Genomic DNA, 20,041 nt, shown 5'->3' with positions numbered 1-20,041 from the left:
TAAGGACAGAGTTTAAGCATAATGAGATTTCTGAAGACTTACGTGTGTAGTCTGTGCCCTTCTCCCCTGCATTCTGGAGCAGATGGTTGCCTGTTGGCTGGGCAGCCCTTCTGATAGGCAGTGTGAGCGTCGGCAGGGCAGCGTGTACGCTCCATACCCATTCCCATCGTCCTCTGTGGGGGACAGCATCTGGTCAGGTGTCTCCATTCCTGGCACTCGTTCGCTGTTCCGCCCGTGCTTGTAGCGGTTGCGCTTGCCCCTCAGTACGGGGGTCTTCTGCGTGCACAGCTCGTCCAGAGAGTTGGCCCTCTCGGCGGCATCTCGCCCTTGCTTCGCGTCAGGGAAGTCCTCCAGCCCATCGATGATCTCCTCAGTGCTGGTCAGGTGCTCCTGGCTGAGGTCGGACAGGGAGAACTCCAGGCTGTCCTCGCGCCACATGTCGGCCGACTTGCTTCTCTTCTTCTTGAAGCTTCCGCCCTCCCGGGGCACGTCGTTCATCCGCTGCAGGTAGGTGGCCTCCCTGGTGTAGAGCCCCCCGTGGCTGTCTTCATCCTCCTCGTCCTCATCCTCCTGCACCACCGTGTCCGCTTCCACGCTGTCCTCGGAGGCGGGCGTGGCCACGGCGTCGCCCAGGTGGTCGTGGAAGGAGACGGGTCTCAGGTTCAGGGCTACGTGGTTGTGGCCCCCGGCCCACGTGGGGTCGGCGAGTTTGCCCAGCGCGTCCTTCTCGTTGAAGGGCTCCAGGTCGTTTTCGGCCATCGACTGCGGGATGCTGGGCGTGCTGCTGGAACGCGTGCTCGCCTCCGAGTTGCGGTGCTCGGCCTTGGCCGAGGACGAGGTGGGCCGCGATCGCCGCGACTGCTTGTTGGGGAGGCGGAGGGAGCGGGACATGTGCTTTCGGGAGAGGTGGCCCTGCTGAGTCCCGTAGTAGGCATGGTCTCCGTTCTGGCTCTCCACGTTTCCCATGATTCAATGTCTGAGAAGGGGGGGGGGCAGAAATACCACTGAGATTTTAACAGCAGCAACTGAATAAAAAACTAAACAAGCAATAGTTTATACTGTCAAGTCAACAGCGGTTTTGAGCTTCCATTAAACCTGAAGCTGTAAGACCAACAAGAGAGAGCTTGGCTCAGCGCAACAAGCCAGATTTCACATGTCGCTGGTGTCACCTCTCTCTCTCTCTCTCTCTCACTGCCACGAGAGAAGCTCTTAGCACCTCTGGGAAAAAAATATCTCAGCGGCAGAAGAAGTGAGGATTCATCATCTCCGCGCACCTCCAGCAAAAAAAAAAGTTTCAGGTTGTGTGAAGAGCTGAGAAATATCTCCCAACTGCAGAGAGAGATGCGAAATGTGTGCACTAATGCCCTTCTTGAGCAGCCAGCACTGTCATGCCATTTAAAGTTAAAGGCACATAAGTAGGAGTTCTTTCATGAAAAATTGATAGCAGAGAGTGGTGGTTGATTGCATGTGTCACATAGTATTGGTATGAATAGTAGTTGTAAATGATTGAGCTTTAAATGATACAAGATGGGTCATCGGTGTTTGATAGTTTGATGTTAAATTTTATCTTAAAGTCTGAGTGTGCATGTTTGTGTGTTAAATCAATTACCTGTTGGAGGATGTTGGAGTCATCGGTATCTCCAAACAGACTTGGGCCTCATGGCTAATCTCAATGGTAAATTGTTAGAGTACTCTGTCAGAGAAGAGAGAGAGAGAGAGATCATTATTTCAATTTCACATGTGAAGATGCAGTACATCAAAGCTCTCTTTCTTTCTCACATGAACATACATCATTAAACACGCACACAGATAACCCCCCCCCAACACACACACACACACACACACACACACACACTTCAGGGAGACCCAGAAGCATACTAATACACTATTTTCAGTCTTTCACACTTTCAACCTTAAAGTTACTTATCACCTATATCACTTTATGAAGAGAATTATGGCTCTCACCTTCTCACTAAAGCAAGACCCAGATAAGCGGATCTCTGAATCACGGTTGCTAAGGAATGATATGGAAGCTCAAGCTCAATTATATTTCTTTCAGTGCCAACCTGACCTAATTTCCTTTAATCCAGGCCTGCACGGCTCATTTCCATATGGCAATGCCGCGTAATGTGTGAATGTGTGAGGAAGGATCATGGAAGGGACACACACAGCGCACCAGGAGGATTAGCCTGGAGAATGACAGAACCGCTGTTCCACTGACCCAGTGAAAAAAGAGAGCGAGGGGATAGAGGAGGATAGGAAAGAAAGAGGGTGAATTAAGTGAGGGGTGCACGAAAGAGGAGGGGTGAGGTGGACAAGGACTCCTGTTGAAAATGATTTGCTTTTGGGATTCAGCAGGTGCTCCCATGTGAGGAGCTGGAGCATATGGTTGATGATTGTGAGGTTCTTTTTACCCCCCCCCATTATGTGGAATCACCTGTGTGCTGTTCACTGGTGAGATGCAAATCTGCACTGGCGAAATGAATATCAGCACAAAGCTGAGCAGAGCAGCCTGAGCCTCCGAAATCGTGTGTGTGTGTGTGTGTGTGTGTGTGTGTGTGTGTCTGTTTGTGTCAGAGAGGAGAGAGACAGAGAAAATGCATTGGCAGCATGATACCGTGCTCAGTAGGTGCACCTAGTAAGAGCCGAGAGAGTGCAGCTGATGCTATCTACTCCATATATGGGGAGCCTTGAGGCCACTATTGTGTGTGTGTGTGTGTGTGTGTGTGTGTGTGTGTGCGGTGTTGTAAACTGCAGTGCAGTAAAAGTAGAATAAAGCAGTACCACTATGATGAGTTATATAAACTACCACTGACCCCATTTTTCCTCTCCTGTCTTATTCAGTGGTCTCCTTCCTGTGCCTATACGCTATCCCACAACATCCTTCCCTCCACTCCTACCCCACCCCATACGCTGTGCACACCATCACTACTCCATTGGCTTGTCACTGTAACAAGCAATAACAAACTGCCCAAATCAGTTTCTCCTTTCAGCATCACCAAAACCACTGCCCAAAATGAAGTGTGCTGTCACAATTAGCAATGTTCCGTGTTAAAACTAGGGAGGGGCGTTAGCCTTGAATGACAGAGGCAATCCTCCAAAGGGTTAAACGACTGAGGGTGGACAGGGTGATGATTGACCTAGGAGAGCACTTACTGTACATTCCACACTGATGTTCCACTGAACTCCGCCACATCTTCCTTTCCTCTCCCGTGCTAATCCCCCATTTGTTCACACTGTAGTGTATGTGGCTTAGGAAGCATCCGCCACATACACAGTGGCCTAGCGAATGACCAACTACACACACTCAACCAACCAGAGTGAAATGATCCTATATCTTCTCTGTATTGTAATTTGAGTAGGGTACATGTATGCTTGACACACAGTGCCTGTACTTCCATTAATTTATGCATTAAGCATGCTAGTTTGTAGGTCGTACAGATAGAATTCATTGGAACCCCCCCCCTCCCTCCTATTCATTCATTCAGTTGGAGTTTAATAAATAGCTGTGTGTGTGTGTGTGGGAGACGTTGCTGTGGGGGTCTCCACTGGAGGAGCAGCCCGAGTCAGCACCCCTCTGTTAATAGCACACGGGAGAAAGCGCACAATGCCCCTTGGGTCATTTCATACATCAGGCTTCCGCTTTTCCTCAGGTTCAGGCTTGGCCGAGAGAGACACAATGTCTGACCTTCACACACAACAGAGCCAAGAGCAAACACACAGGACGACTGCCCGTTCACATGTGTTGTTTACCCAGAGAGCTCCTAGAGAAGCTTTAAACGTGACGTCCTTTCCTCTTTTAAGTGTGTTTTTGTCACTGAAATCCATAAAGCACATGTGCAAACTGTAAAATTGACAAGGAGGATTTACACATTATTTTTAACATCAAGGTGCAACATTGCCCAACCTCCGACGCCTCCCTGTTAGGGAAGTGGGGAGGTGTGATGAAGCTCTCTCTCTCTCTCCCTCCCCCCACCTCTTTCTCGCTCTGAGAAACAAACAGTTCTGGGCAAGGCTCCCGAGTTGTCCCCACAGAATGATCCTTTTTTTTTGGAGCCAAAGAGCAGCTCCTTTTTTTCCCATCTCTGAGTGTTTCTATAAAGACATCTCAGGATCCCTGACGATTGCTCATTTCGCATTTATGAAACCCAAGGTTTGGAGTTGGGCGCACAGAGAGTGGTTCTTCTGCAGAGTTATGGGAGCCAGGAGACGCCCTGAGGTAGAATCGCCCTGGAACCAATAACCAGAGCAGAGAATCTTCAATGCTGAGGCTAGTGGGCCTGTTCCCACCATAGGTGAAATAAATCAACTCATTTCATCCACCTCACAAAGGGCTTGCAACACACACACACCCACACACACACACAAACACACACACACACACACACACACACATACTACAAATATACACCAACTCCAACATGTACAGACTTGCCTGTAGTTTCAATTGTAGCCACCTGACACATGCAAGTACAAAAAGACATCTTTCCTGGATGTGGAGTGATACTGTTTATCTGTTCAAAGATATTCAAAGATGTTCAAAAATCTTCCATAGAAGTTGCCACCCTACTCTTTCTGAATCATGGGATCTGCCAAAGTAAAACCACTGGGCTTTTGAGTCATGCTGCGTGTTACATAATAGAGTAATACACTGCGGCAGGGCAAACGCACAGGCCATGTATTATTCAGAGGCTGAACACTGTGGCGTTTCACAGACTCTAATAAATAGCGGCCTCGTGGAGGTGAAAAGTGTGGGACCTACTAAATGCCAGAACAACAAGCATTTGGAGTGAAACAATATGCCACCCAGAAACTCTGAAACAAGACTTTCAAGACACTCCCACGATACATAGTCTTAAACAACTCTTAAACAGTACAGTTTATCAACGGATTAATAGATGACTACTGAACTCTCGTTTCAGGATGTCTGGGATCCAAATTATACATGCAGTATACACTAAGACTTTAACGATAATGATCATTCAACATGCCCCAAGATAGACACGTCTTAAGGCTTTTTGCCTCTGTCCTGAATGCACTTAGCCTATTACTGTGAGAGGCTCAGCCAAGTGAATACATACAAATGTAAATGGACAAGGAGTCAGGCTCTCTTGTATTTTCCCAAGATGTCCGCTCCCACCTTAATCTTATCCATTATTCTCCCAGATTGAGAACGAGCTCCATCCTGGCGTTCGGGTGCAGGATAATGGAAAGGACTGACTTTAGCGAGGCTAACCCCCTCCCCCCCCGCCAGGTCCCCCCATTGAGAGTGGAAAATTAGCCTGCTGTGAACCTGATCGGGAACACAGAGCTGCCTGCATGGGTGGAGGGGTGTGGTGCTGGTGGTAAGGGTGGGATGGGGGGATGTAATGGAGGGATTTAAGTGTATGTGGGTGGTTGTGTGGGTGGGTGGGGTAGGGGCACCTCGTACCCCCAACCCTCTTGATTCCACTTGGCTTCCCCCCTCTATTTTCCTCTTCACCTCACCATCCCAAAATAAATGTAGTTTTTTACACACTGGTGAAATAGGAGGGGGGTTGGGTGAGCAGGATGGGGAAAGGGTGAGAGGGACACAGGTGCTCAAAAAATACATCACTTTTCTGGAATCGATGTGCAGCACAATATGCTTGAGAAAATCACCTGCATTAATGCCCATTTTGGTGGGAGATTTTCTTTCCAAACACTGCTACTGTTTTCATCTTAAATAAAACGAAACAATCCAAGATAAAGCAAGGAAAACTGCCACTGATGGATGTCTTTCAAATCAGCATAACGTTGGAATAGCACATTGTTAAAGGGGCAGATCCAGATGTACGCTCCACTTGAGGGATACCTGCTGTAGGCAGCTCAGAGCTCAGACTTATTCTGGGCTGTTTCGCAGGTCACCGAGGTGAAGAGCCTGGGGTGCCACAGCTGGCTGGGATGGACTGGTAGCACACACACACACACACACACACACACACACACTTTATTATGGACTCATGAGGACCTGTCTGGAATATCAGTGGTGTGTGTGGGTGTGTGTGTGGTGGGGAGCCGGGGGTGGACTGAGCAGAGCAGACAAAACAAACAGAAAAAGAGAAATAAAAACTGGCCTTCTCGTCTGTGGCGTCTCTGCACCATTAGTGGAGTATTTAGTCTTTTGTCTCGGCCCTGTTTCTTTGAGCCCTGGGGCAAGGAGCCAGGCAGGAGAGCTCCCCAGAAATCCCCCAGAGCCCTTAGGGATGGGGGTGGAGGGGAGGGGGAGATTAAAACACACTCCGAGAGTATGTGTGTGCGTATGTGTGGTGTGAGTGTGTGTGTGAGAGAGAGAGAGAGAGAGAGAGAGAGAAATAGAGGGGAGGGTGATAGACCAGCTCCATTGTTCCATTTGGTTGTGATTCTCAAACCCTTCATGCACCCAGACTGCCGTGATTAGTTTAATTAAGCGAAGGGAGACAAAAGCATGCATAAAATCAGCCTGTATAATCAGCATTAGCCAGTTAAACACAGTAGGACTGGGGAACAGACCACCGAAAATGTTATCTCCCAAAGACAAATGGTGGCTGCTGTTTTTTGTTATGCATTGTCTCTTATTGTCTTTTTTATGTGTGTAGGCCTTGCCAGGGAATTATTCTCCTGTGAAGAAAAGGACCTCACTGCTGGAATGGCTTTTTCTGCAGGTTGATGAGTGAGTGAGAGTCACAGCTGCAGAAGTGAAATCAGATGAAGTCTCTTCCTTTCCTCCTATCTGCCTTTCCTCCTTTCAGTCCGTCTCTATTTCCTCCCTTCTCTGTTTCTCCGTGTCCAGAAACTGTCATTAGGCACATACCTGAGGCTTGACACTGCATTTTTCCATGTCATTAAAACTGCTCAGAAAATGCAAAACCAAATAGCTCTTTGTCCACAAACTATTAGTCAACAATAGGGAACACAAGTGGCCTTAAGCACAGGGTGGGAGGAATGTATTTAAAACCCTCTCATTCGCAGGAGATATTAGCTTCCTGGAAATGCGCCACTTGTCATTATGCATCACGATAACACAGGGGAACCTGACAGCTTTTACAACACCCTAAACGTCCCTGCACATGTTTCTGCGCCTCTCTCGCTCACACACACACACACACACACACACACACATACACACACACATACATACACACACACACATACACACACACAATGATTATTCAAATAATCCTGGATGGCTGCCTCCCTCTTACACACACACACAGAGAGCGAAACACACCCCCACATACACCTCCTTACCGAGTATCAGGTTATGGGTGCTTCCAATGCACGGCCCTGTCTCGCGCTCCTGACAGGTCTTGGCTGTAGCTTTTGTTCCCAAAGCTGTGTGTGTGTGTGTGTGTGGGGGTCCACTTGGAACAGGACCGCAGAAAACACCTTCCCTCACTCCTTCTGACCCCCGCCTCCTCACACTCAGCTGACCTCACTTCCTGTCCCGTGCACTTGTCGCCTTTCATTAACCTAACACACAACTCAAGTATGAATTACAACTGTGACTCGTTGAAAATTCATAATCATAGTCAACTCATAAAAGAAGCTCTTCTATTTGATTAGATTAGAGTAGATTAGATTCAACTTTATTGTCATTGTGCAGAGTACAAGTACAGAGACAACATTGATGCTGTTACTGGCATAATTCGTAATGCAAAACTTGGTGATCAAACCGATCCCAGTGTAAACAAACAAAGAACAGCACCACTTTCCATCTAGATGAATTGCATAAAACACAAAAAATCTGAACAAATCTGGTTCTCATCGCCTGCTGAGGGGGGAGGTGTGGTTTTCACCCATACACCTGGCTTTTTCTGTCTTGGCCTCAAGCTACCTGTGTAACCGCAATCCCATGGCAACTGCCCTGCACAATGGCTGAGACCCCAGACGTTCCGTAACCCACCCAGCCCCTGGGCACTTATCTGCACAACCCCACAGTTTTCTCCTGACATTCCTGTGGATGGCAGGTGGGTGGAGGACGAGCCCCCAGGTCACTGTAGGAGTAACAGTCTCATTCAGGATGAGTAAAAACAAGAGCCTTAAGCTGGTTTATGCTCCCTTTTTGCACGGAAATGGGTATGGTACGTCTGTTTCAAATGTTGCTCCATTTCAACTGGTCCCATAAGCTTTCAGTAAAAGTGGAAAATACAGAAGTGACGGTATCCGTCAGCATCAGTCTGTATCAGCATTTCTTTAGGGGAACGTGTTTGCCATCAAACGAACCTGGAAGGTTTTCCTTGTTTTTGTGTATTTACAACACGACACGCTGCTCTGGTAACTGGAGATGTCAGATAATGCAAGCTCAAAGAAAACAGATGGGATGCAAGATTTGCATGTATAGGGTTGAAGAAGAGAGAAGAGCTGAGCTGCACTCTATCTGCCTAGCAAAGGAACGCTAGTCCACATCAAAACGACTTATCTAGTGCTCCACTCCAGAGCCACCGTGTATGAGAGCTGGATAAAAATCTATGCGGCGAAGTCGGCAGAGATGTAGCATCCCTGTGTGGCGACTAGCCTCTGAGGAGGGGTTAATCTCACTCTGATGACACGACTCTGAAGATGGGAACATAAAACAAGACCCCCTTATTAGTCCCAGCAATATTGGCTCATCCCTATCACCCCTCGCATCTGCACTTGGGGAGGAGGCTCAGCAGAGGTCACGGGGAGCCTGTGAAATTTAGTCTCTCCACCGACAAGCTACGCTAACACTAAAACAGCAGCATGGTGGGATCAGTGTTTCAGTGTTCAGTGCTAGGATGTTATTGATAGCAGCTGCATTTTGTTTTGAAGATTGTTCATGTGATATGCCGATGGTGAATCTAAGGATAACTAGGCTTCGTTTGTAGTTCTAAGAGGTTTTCAAGCTTTGTTTTCCTTTGATTCTGAGGCTTAAGCATCTCGTCTCCACATTGTAAACAAACTCGGTAGCAGTAGGCAACAGCAGCAGCCTGTGAGGGAGCCTGTTTTTGAAACACGGTTTTCCTTGCGGCTTTCCCACAAAAGAACAGACACCATTGAGAGTGGAGGCACTGCAGGCGAGAGAGCCATGTGAATCCCAGCTACGCAAGAGAACAGAACTGAGTTACCTGACCAAGCCTCAAATGCACGGAGGGATCTCTGGAATGCAAGCGAGCAGCGAGACCTACATGTGTCAGGGCTTCACAGCCTCTTCTCTGAAGGCTCCAGGAATTACAGCTCTCCCCAGTTTTGAACTTAAGACTCATCAGTTTGGGTGTCTCTAAAAGCTGGGATTACCATACTTTTTTAAAAAGTAAAAAAAAAAACCCTCCTCTCCCCTCAATCCCTCCTGCCCCTGACTCCTCTTTGAAAACCTGCCTAACTGGTCCTCCCTCCCCAGGCTCTTGACAGCAGCAGCTCTGTCTGCAGAGAGAGGAGCTGGATCAGCGCAAGCTGGGGGAACACGTCCAATGTCCTGAAGGGCTTTCAGTACTCTTCCCTCCACGCCTGGCTTCTGACCTGAAGCTGACTACATCATTCAAGGCCATGTTTCTTTCAGTCTTGTTTTCCTTCAGTCTTTTCTTTGTTTCTGTACTTTCTTCTTCTTTTCTTTCTACCACTTCTTTTCTTTCTACCACTTCTTTTCTTTCTACCACTTCTTTTCTTTCTACCACTGTTCTGCATCTTGTTTTTTCCCCCTAAAGTAGTGTGTGCAGCTTTCTAGAAAGAGCATGAAATATTCATGGAGGCCATGTTCTTGTTGATTACTGAAAGCAGATTTTTCAAGTGAGGAGCATGCAGTACATGGCATTCCAAAGCGTGTAGCATTCCACAATTATCCAGTGAGATGAATGTGGTTTATGGAAGTGTGGATGGACTGGTAGCTCAGAAAAACCCTGAACAGTAAACCTTTAGTGCTAAAAAACAGACTATCATTGCTACAACACTGAATTTATATGGCGCCAGTCTGCAATGTCACTATGTGCACAGGCAAGGGAGGGTTCCAAGGTTCGGCACAATGTTCCTAAAGCCTAATAAACATTCCGTGGTTACCTGGTTACTCTCTGTCAACTGGACAAAATGGTATTGGAAATGGTAGTTGTTGGCTCAATCCATCTGGCTGGCCTTTGTTTTGGGTGGACGGGTGGGGACAGAGAGCGACAGGGAGCTGAAATCTGTGTGGCGCTCAGGTTTGTCACTCGGCCCCAAATCAACTGGCTGAAGAGGCCCTTTGAGAGGGAGGCAAAGAGGAGGAGTGATTTTGTGCTGCAGACAGATGGATGGATGAGTGGAGAGATGGATGGATGAGAGGAGAGATGGATGGATGGATGAGATGAGAGATGGATGGATTCATGGATAGATGGGGCTTTGTTTGGATGTTAAATTGGGTTTTCTGAAGCAAGCAAATGGATGGGGGTGTAGGCTGACAAGTTATTGCGAGGAGAACCTCCCCCTTTATTTCTCTCTCTCCTAAATACAGCGCTTACTTCTTATAAGTGCAGAAGCGTTCACATGAAGTAGGCCTCTGAACTCAATGTGCACATGCTAAAGATAGCATGACAGGGTAAGACACTGTATGCATGAGAGAAAGAGGGCAGGGAATGAGAGAGTGACACAGAGAGAAAAACATGAAACTGCCATCATTTAAGTTGTCGTCTCTGTGTCACAGAGAACTGGAGAGACTCCCACCTTTCTGGTGTCAGGCAGAAACCTCTTTTCACTGTGGTTTGGTCTCTCTAAGCATGCACACAAAAACACAAACACATTCACACACATAGAAAACAAGTGAATGGTGGTGTGTGACACTCAGCAGGCTGAGAGGGAACGTTGGGGTTTGGCTTGGAGCCGCAGGGCCGAGTGACACACTTGGGCAGGACCGGTATCGGTGGCGACAGAGAGAGTGAGAAGGGAGGAAGAGGAAGAGGAAGAGGCTTCCCAGTGATCAGCCATAGCCACACCACACTCAGCTCCTCAGCCCACCTGCTGCTAACAGATAGACACCTCCGGAGAGAGGGAGGACAAGCCCCAGCATGCCTGCAGAGAGCAGGGATATGGGCAGAAAGTTAGAGAGAGGAAAAGCGGGAAAAAGAGAGAGATATATATAACCAAACAGAAGCTGTCTGTCCAGTCAATGACAGAGATAAAAGGGGGGGGGGTAATAAACACGCTAGTAGAGAACTAGTCAGAGGTTGAGAGGTTGGTTCTCTTCCTCTCTACTAGCTGAAGGAGGGACAAGGAGGGTCATATGAGTCCCTGCACCTGGGTCAACAACCCCCAACTTGCAAACAAAGTGCTCCTTGAAGGAGAGGAAAGCAAAGGAGGGAAAAGAGTGTGGAGGGCATGTGTCTTTGTTGCTGGAATGTCACGGACAAACAGAGGGAGGGTGGTGTGGCACATCTGGGTTGTAAAGGTGGACTGTAGACGATAAACACTCCCAGTGCTTCAGCGTGGAACAATATAGACCAGAAATGTCAAAGCCAAAGTTCAAACTTAGTAATAATTCACTACAGGTGTTTTAGAACATCATAACCTCATTATGGAAAGCTGCCTGATCAAGCCAGCATTAGAATTCCTAGCATTCATGTCTCCTAATACCATTCCTGCTGTCCCCAAAAAATCCAACCCTAGTAATTAAGCAACTGAAACAGTGTATTGAGATTTGACAATTGAGATTTCCTTTTTGAGATGACCAATGAGCGGCTGCTGGTTTTGTTCTCCTCAGTAAGGGAGACTTTCCGTCTCATTGTCTGTACAGTGTGCAGAGGTCACACGCCTTTGGTGTTTGGCGGAGGGTGTGAAGGCAGCCTACGGCTAAATCATATAAGATCAATACAGCATTACCACAATGCAAACACACCATTTAGGCTCTAGCGGAGGTGTGAAATGGCATCTTCCTCTCATGTCTAGCACATAGTCAGGCTGCTGCAGAGCGCAGGATGTCACACATGATTCAAGGCACTTACATGGAAAAATAAAGATGATATTGACAAGGAGACATGTTTTTTTTTCAGCTATGATGAGCGCACAGGTATTCTCAAAGAAGAGTGGGATGGAAAAAGCCTCACTGTCATTTCTCAGTCACACACACACACACACTCTCACACACACACACACACACACACACACACACACACACACACACACACACACACACACACACACACACACACACACACTCACACACACACACACTCTCACACACACACACACACACACACACACACTCACACACACACACTCACACACACACACACACACACTCTCACACACACACACACACACACACACACACTCACACACACACACACACTCTCACACACACTCACTCACACTCACACACACACACACTCACACACACACACACACACTCACACACACACACACACACACACTCACACACACACACACACTCTCACACACACATACTCACACACTCACACACACACCTCACACACACACTCACACACACACACACACACACACACACACACACACACACACACACACACTCTCACACACACACACTCACACACACACACACACACTCACTTCAACACTCTCCCACTCAGCACCTACTCTCCTCCACAACAAGCTGTCACGTCCCACAGCAGGTGTTTAGGATGTCAACACTACTCTTGAGAGTACTCTCCCTCTCTCTCTCTCTCTCTCTCTCTCTCTCTCTCTCTCTCTCTCTCTCTCTCCCATATCTTACTTACGTAAGACATTCTCACAATACCTAAGAGTACAAATGAATATACAGTACACCCATAAGCATAAAAATGCACATGCCATTGTCTGTCCATCAAATAAAGAACATTGCTGCGAAACATTGATTTTTGCTTCCATGTTCCATGCCCCTGTGAATGGAGAAAGGTGCCTGACATGGACAGTGTCCTTAATGATTATATAGTGGTACTTTTAATACATTTTGCTCTCATGTTGAGAGGTAATGGTGTGGCTACCACTGGACTGTGTGTTTAGTGATGATTGATATGACCACCAGGTTTCACATGGATTACACACGGAGGTATCGACCGGACCTTTAATGTAGCCCACCTCCCCCACCTCAGCTACTTTGAGTTGGGTTAAACAGAGCTGTGCAGATCCACATCCCGCAACAAAAGAGGAGAGCTCAATGTGAATGCAGGGGGCCTTCAGCTTCAATCAACACAGTCTTTACCCATAGCCCAGGGCCAAGCACACACACGCACACACACACAATGCCAAAGTAGCAAAGCCACACAAGGCCAGTAGAAACAAGCGCAGACAAGCACAAAGCCAAGCACACACACACACATCTATCACATGTGCCCACTAAGTGAGTCCATGTCGTGTGACACACACACATGGCTGTCTCCAGTAGAGAGCAGATTTGTGAAAAAGGGACAGAGGAAACCCAACAGCTGAGATCACCCCCACTACCACCACCTCCCCTTTCCACTTCACAATCACATTACTTCCAGGTCAGGGGGCAGGAGTATCGGAGCGGGCCAATCGCCGGCGCTGACTCAAGGAGTTGCTTTTATGTAATGGCCGGATGGCCTGACTGATGAGCACGGGGCGACACCGGGTGTGTGTGGAGCGATAGGGCCGAGTGGCCTCGTTTCTGAGGATGAACACACACACACACACACACATATAGCCACATAGACTGGAGCAGCCAAGCATAAAGTCACTGCAACAAAGACACACGAGACATCTCTTTTTCTATCTGTCTTTCTTTCTTTCTCTCATCCTTTCTTCTTTTTCTGCCCTTCCATCTCGGTGCTTCCTCTGTCATTGACTGATCTGTAAGTGGCACTAACATGAAGCCACTCACACTCTGGCCTGCAGCTCTGATCTATGGTATGGACAGAGACAGGAGGACATTTTGTGTGACTGTGTGTATGAGTTCATGAGTGAATGTGTGTGTTTGAGAGAAAGAGGGGGTGTCTGTGTTTGATGGAGAAGCCTGGGACATTTGTTATTGGTAGCTGTGTTGTATTGCTAGAAACTCTTTATCTATTGACATAAACCACAGGTATCACTGTTAGAACGTATGCACTTCTGAAAAAGAACAAATGTACACAATGCCCCCTACCCAGCTCAGAGCTTCCCCAAAGCCAACACGCCTTTATGGCACCTTGTTGAACTGAGCCTCAAAGTGTGCATGTGTTTGACTAAGTGTGATTTTGGAGGGCAGGTGTGCAACACCAACCGATCCCTTTACATCTAAAGAGGAGAAAAGCATCCTTTGCCTCGGTGTATGTGTGTGCAGTGTGACTGTCATCTGCTGAAGTGCAAAATGTTCCGCACAGCTCCTCATTACCCTGAACAACCGGATAAGCGACATAACTAAGGTCTAAGGATGACACTTGCACAAACTTACACACGCAGAAAAGAGAGAGAGACCAAAAAGTTTAATCTGTGTTGTGATGTATTAGCACAGTATGTTCTTATGCAAACCACTCAACTGACTTCCATAGCTAATTATACACAACAACCCAGAAATCCCACGATGGAGAAACGCTACGAGCAAGTCCCCAACTGGAAGGAACACAACACGTTAGAGCAGAACTTTAAACAACATTCTTCAAGCTGTAATTTACACACACACACATACATACAGACACACGCACACACACACACCACTGTGTTCTCCACTCCACCATTCTCTGCTCAGTGGGAGGCTCTCCTACACAAGCGCTTTATTAATTGTACATCAGAGGAGAATGATTGACCAAATGTGTGCCCCCAAACCGAGCAGACAATACCACCCCCCTAAAACACACTTCACACAAATCACAAAGACCGACAGACACACACAACACACACACAGACACACACACACACACACACTTCATAGGTCATGCTCCTCCGCACGCATATCACACAAAGGCAGACAGACACACCACACACACACATACTTCATAGACATCCCCCTCCACACACAAAGTCACACATATGCAAATGACAAGACACAGGCACAATCATGGATAAACATTTAAACAGTGCGTTTGGATGGTTTTTTCGCACACCTCCACTCAAACACACATTTGTTTAAAGAGGCGCTTATTTGGACTTGGGAGAGGATGGAGAACTTGGGATGGTAAGACACTGACCACATATGGCTCCACGCACCCATCCCAATGAGAGACTGTAGACATTTCTCAACAGAACTCTGTAAGCACGGTACGATTTATGGCACCCTGATTAGAGGCTTTATATGGGGTTCATTATGGCCGCAAAAATACACTCTGCACTGTGAGATGCTCCTTATGCTTTTAATCAAGATGGGCTGAACAGAAATCTATTCATTGACATTCTAGAGTTAGCTAAATAGCGCAGTTCATGGCCTATCCAGGCTTTATGATAGTGCTCTCTCTCTCTGTGTGTGTGTGTGTGTGTGTGTCCACCTATTATGAGTGGGATGTGGGATGTGAAAGGAGAGATTTCAGTGTGATTAGGGGATATGACATGGTGACGAGCAGTCCATGTAAAATGGGTCACACCACATACACACACACACACTCGCTCATACACATGCATTTACATACATGTACACACACACTCGCTCATACACATGCATGTACATACATGTACACACACACACCCTTGGTCACCCTCAGGCTCTGACTGATTACTCTCCTTCTTAGTGTCTGCTTGAGACATGCTGCAGTGATGCTGTGACCCATTTATTCAATGCACCCCCATACACACACACACACACACACACACACATATACACTTTTTCTACTCCAGTGGAGAGGGGGGCATCAGGGGTTATGTTCCCACACGTGTGTGTGTGCATTGTACATCTACTGTGTGTGCGTGTGTGTGTGTGCATGCAAGCTGTATAAGTATTGTTTGTGAGTATTGTGTGAGTGTGTGTGCACGAGAGAGAGAAAGAAAGAAAGAAAGAAAGAAAGAAAGAAAGAGAGAGAGAACCCTGGGGTTAGGGAGAGCACTCTGCTACTCATCCCATTCACTGCAGGCAACAAATCCACTCAGCCAGTAGAGCAAATCATTCACAAGACCTCATTTAAACCACACACACACACACACACACACACACACATTCCCTTAAACACACAAGACCCCATCGAGCTCTATTAAGCAGACGCGGAACATTCAGATCTGTCACATATTAAACACACAGAGATAATAGCTGCTCTGCGTTATCACAAAAAATGTTTGATTTTAATTATAAAACCCCTTTCCAATTACTCTACCCAATGAAGCACTTCTCGGTCCTCTGTGATAATGGCCACTGTACTTCTGGATGCCCCGCAGTGGAGTGAAATTGTCTTCCAAGTTCGAGCCCCGACCACGCCGATTTGCTATCTGTGCGCAAATGCGCGTTAATTCTCTCTATCTCGCTCGGAGAAAGAGTGCAGATAGCGAGACGCGTGTTGCCCTGCAGCTGCTGCTTCCTTGGAGCCACGGAGAGCCGGAGCGCTGAGTGTGACTCAAAGCCCACGGTACCAGATGAGAGGGATTGCTCTGAGAACGCCGCTGGAGTGGCACACTTCCTTTTTCCAGGAAACAGTGTTTCCTTTTGGACCACTTCCTGAATCCTGTTGTAAGTGTGTGTGCGTGTGTGAGTGAGATACAACATAAACTCACTCAGCACCCTTGCAATCATATACATACAGACCCCCCCCCCCCACACACACACACAGACAGATCGATCAGTGGTCTAATACTAGCCCTCTTCTTTGTCCAGGACGTATATGTGGACACTACACTACCTGCTCAGTTCAGTGAGCTGAATGGTGCAACTGTTTGTACCCGGCTTCATTGTGCTCTTTCACTTCCAGTTCTATTGTTTGAAACAAAACACGGCCGACACTCCCCTTTAAACAATTCAGAGACTCTCCCAATAACGTGCCACAATCTCCACATGGCCACTCATTGACGGGAGAGTGCACTGTCAATGTGGGCAGACTGTGTGTGTGTGTGTATGAGTATAGGCTCAGGAATCTGGTCCCCCCCTGCTCTCGTCTGGAGGACAGTGAGTGACCCTCAGAGCAGCTGGGACCCTAAGACCTGACCCCTGCCCTCACAGTGACCAAAAGAAGAGGCAAGTGAATTTCTGTCCCATCTGCATTCTCTCTCTCATTCTCCCTTTCTCTCACTCTCTCTCTCTGATTCCTATCTTGGTCATGTCAACTTTCTCTCTCTCTTCTCTCTATCTATCTATCTATCTATCAATCTATCTCTCTCTCTCATTCCTGTCTTTGTCATGTCAACTTTTCTAGACGGTGTTTCTGACCGCTTCTGTCCCAGTGTCTCTGTTAGCGTCCTGTCTGGAGTTCGGTCCACTCAGCTGCTTCTCATTTCTCCCCTGTCATTTCCCCCTTACCCATATCTCTCCTTGACAATGGCCAGATTGACTTTGTGTTAGCCATTACAGTGATCTACTGTCCCCACAGCTCATCTTATGCGTTTAGACCACACACACGCTCACCCTCGCACTCACACATAACACACTCGCGTTGTGTGTTAAGTGGCTCTGCCCTCAACATATTTTACAGGTTAACTTTAAACACAAGACAAGGAAGTCATAACAACGCATGTGACTAGGGCTTAGCCAGGCATAGAAACCAGTGAGAGAAACACAGAGGGGAGTAGGAGAGTAGCACCATCAGTTTTAGTCTTTTACATGTGCTATGGGAGCCATTTATTTCAAAGAAAGTCCAAGAGACGCACAACAACACAACAGAGCTGCCCTGAAGTCAACAAGACAGATAGGAGATCTCCATTCACACACACACACACACACACACACACACACACACAGACTAATACCCCTGTCTGGGGAGCCTTTACAACCACAGTGGAATTTGTTTCAGACTTTCCAAACACACAAACACACACTCAATCTGGCAATAAAGACACTTACACACACACAAACACACACACACACACATGTACACACCATGACACAAGCTTTGCAGAGTGTGTCTAACTCTAAGAGCTCAAAAATGTTGCCAGAAATCTCACCTCTCTGTGTCTCTGTCTGTGAGTCTCTCCTAGTCCCACTGCTGCTGTGTCTGTCTCTGTTTGAGTGAACCGCTGGCATCAGAGGCTGGAGCTTTTCTGTGCGCCACTCAGGTTTATATCCACCACGACTGTCACCGCCGCTGCCGCGTTTTTAAGAAAGTCCTCTTAGACACGCCAGTATCTCCCAGTGTGTCTTTGAAGCCAGCGCCACGCACACTCACTTTCTCGCTGCGTTAGGGCTGGTGTGCACGTATCTGTGTGTGTGTGAGAGTCAGCGAGCGTGTGTGTGTGCGTGTGTATGAGTCCTTCCACTCAGACCGGTTTGAGGGGTGTGAGAGCTCCCGCGTGTGTGAGCGTGTGTACATCTGCCTTCTTTTTCTCCCTCCCTCTCAGTCTCTCTCCCCTCTCTCTCTCTCTCTCTCTCTCACTCGTCTGCTCTCGCTCTACCCTCCCCCTTTCCTCCACTCCTCCCCCTCTCTGCCTCTGCCTCTGCCTCTCCAATTTCACCTCCCCCAGATTTGCAATCGACTGCCAGCATAGATGTTGGGGCTCTGCCTTGAAGTCACAAAATGCCCCCTGTATCTTTTTTAATTGCTCGCTCCTGGGTTCACAAAGTTCACACACACACACACACACACACACACACACACACACACACACACACACACACACACACATGCAGGCAGACTCACACACAGACACACACACACACACACACACACACCAGAGAAATACACAAAGAAATCGCCTGTACTAAACAGCTTAATCCCAGTCAAAAGAGTGTTTGGAAATAAAATCTCTGAGCAGCATTAATAAGGCATGACAACATGCACATTCAGCTCTCCCCACCCTCCCCCATCTCACATCCCCCCAGTGTCCTCACCACTCACATCCTTATTTGGATGCTCTCCTATCTGGAAGTGAGGGAGCGTGGGAACCAGATCTCTGAAATCAGAGATTAAAACCACAGCAGGCTCAGGATGGAGAGAGAGGGGAAGAGAGGAAGAGACGTGGGATCACATGGCACTCTGATTCTTTGTTTGTGAGGACTATACTATAAATGCTAGTAAATGAGTAATAAAGTGTGTGTGTGTGTGTCTGTGTCTGTGTGTCTGTGTGTCTAAGGCGTGTCACTAGATTCTAGGGGACCTGTTTGAACACCTTAGTGATATAGCGTGCCTGCATTGATGAATGAGGAAGACAGACAACATGATGGGGGGATAAAGGAGGAGATGTAAGAGAGTCAAAGACAGATGGCCAGAGAGGAAGAGAGAGAGAGAGAGAGAGAAGAAAGTGAGCATCTCAGAGCTCTGGTTTCAGAGCTGAGGCATTTCAGTGTCAGTTTCACTTTGTATGTACATTGAAGTAGAGGCTGTTCCTCAGGCTTGTATGATCATCCAGATGTGTGTGTGTGAGCCTGAGCAAAGTGCATGCTGATTTCTCTCATGTTTATTTGTATGTCTGTGTGCAGATGTGCGCACAACATGAGTGGGTGTGTGTGGGAAATAAGGGTGGATTCCTGTGTCTAGACGCTGTGATTAAGACGGACAGAAGAGGAGCGTTTAAGAAAATGGCTCTGGTGGCTGATTCAGCACTTAGCCTTTGTGTGGAGGGAGCGCTATCACAGTCCCTCCTGCCCTCTATAGTATTTACCTTCTCACAGCTGACATCTCCACTGCAAAATGGAAGTTATATAGACAAAATGAAGCTGTAGGGCCATCAATACTGTAGACTAGTAGAGTATGAACTACCAGTGTGTACACTCAGGGTCTGTATTTTAGCATACTAATGCAGATGATTGGGTGGTAATATGGTAAATAGGTGTGGGAATGAGCTCATCTTACTCCCCCGAAACTAGTCAAGCCCAAACATGCCCCGGACTATGACACTATAGTTGTCCCACAGTGGCTTTAAACCCCTGAAAACGTTTCTTTTTTTTGGGCATGGGAAAGAGATCGTCTCAGCTGATGAACACACCTAACATCCCCAGGGCGTTGGTGACATTCCAGTGGCGTCCTTCCTGGCAAACTTGTACGTCATATTCTGACAAAGGAGGTGAATATCTTTTGAGATAGAGAGAGAAAGATGGGGGGGGGGG

General features: G+C 47.5%; 1 protein-coding gene across 2 annotated transcripts in view; it reads right to left on the bottom strand.

The window, feature by feature from the left end:
• Positions 1-20,041, bottom strand: part of tiam1a (TIAM Rac1 associated GEF 1a) — an 81,742-nt gene that overhangs the window by 45,857 nt on the left and 15,844 nt on the right. The window contains exons 1-3 of one of the 2 annotated variants that reach the window (XM_048235145.1): positions 17,944-18,316; positions 1,610-1,693; positions 43-976 (exon numbers count right to left, since the gene is read on the bottom strand). In XM_048235145.1, the coding sequence (XP_048091102.1) occupies positions 43-966 (924 nt within the window). In that variant the 5' untranslated portion in view covers positions 967-976; positions 1,610-1,693; positions 17,944-18,316. Of the gene's footprint in view, positions 1-42; positions 977-1,609; positions 1,694-17,943; positions 18,317-20,041 lie in introns of those variants that run through there. The other variant, XM_048235153.1, reaches the window with a different exon arrangement.

This window comes from Alosa alosa, chromosome 2 (genome assembly GCF_017589495.1).
Source record: "Alosa alosa isolate M-15738 ecotype Scorff River chromosome 2, AALO_Geno_1.1, whole genome shotgun sequence".
NCBI lineage: Eukaryota > Metazoa > Chordata > Actinopteri > Clupeiformes > Clupeidae > Alosa > Alosa alosa.
The sequence above is the reverse complement of the archived record's forward strand: the minus strand, read 5'-3'. Positions and strand labels throughout refer to the sequence as shown.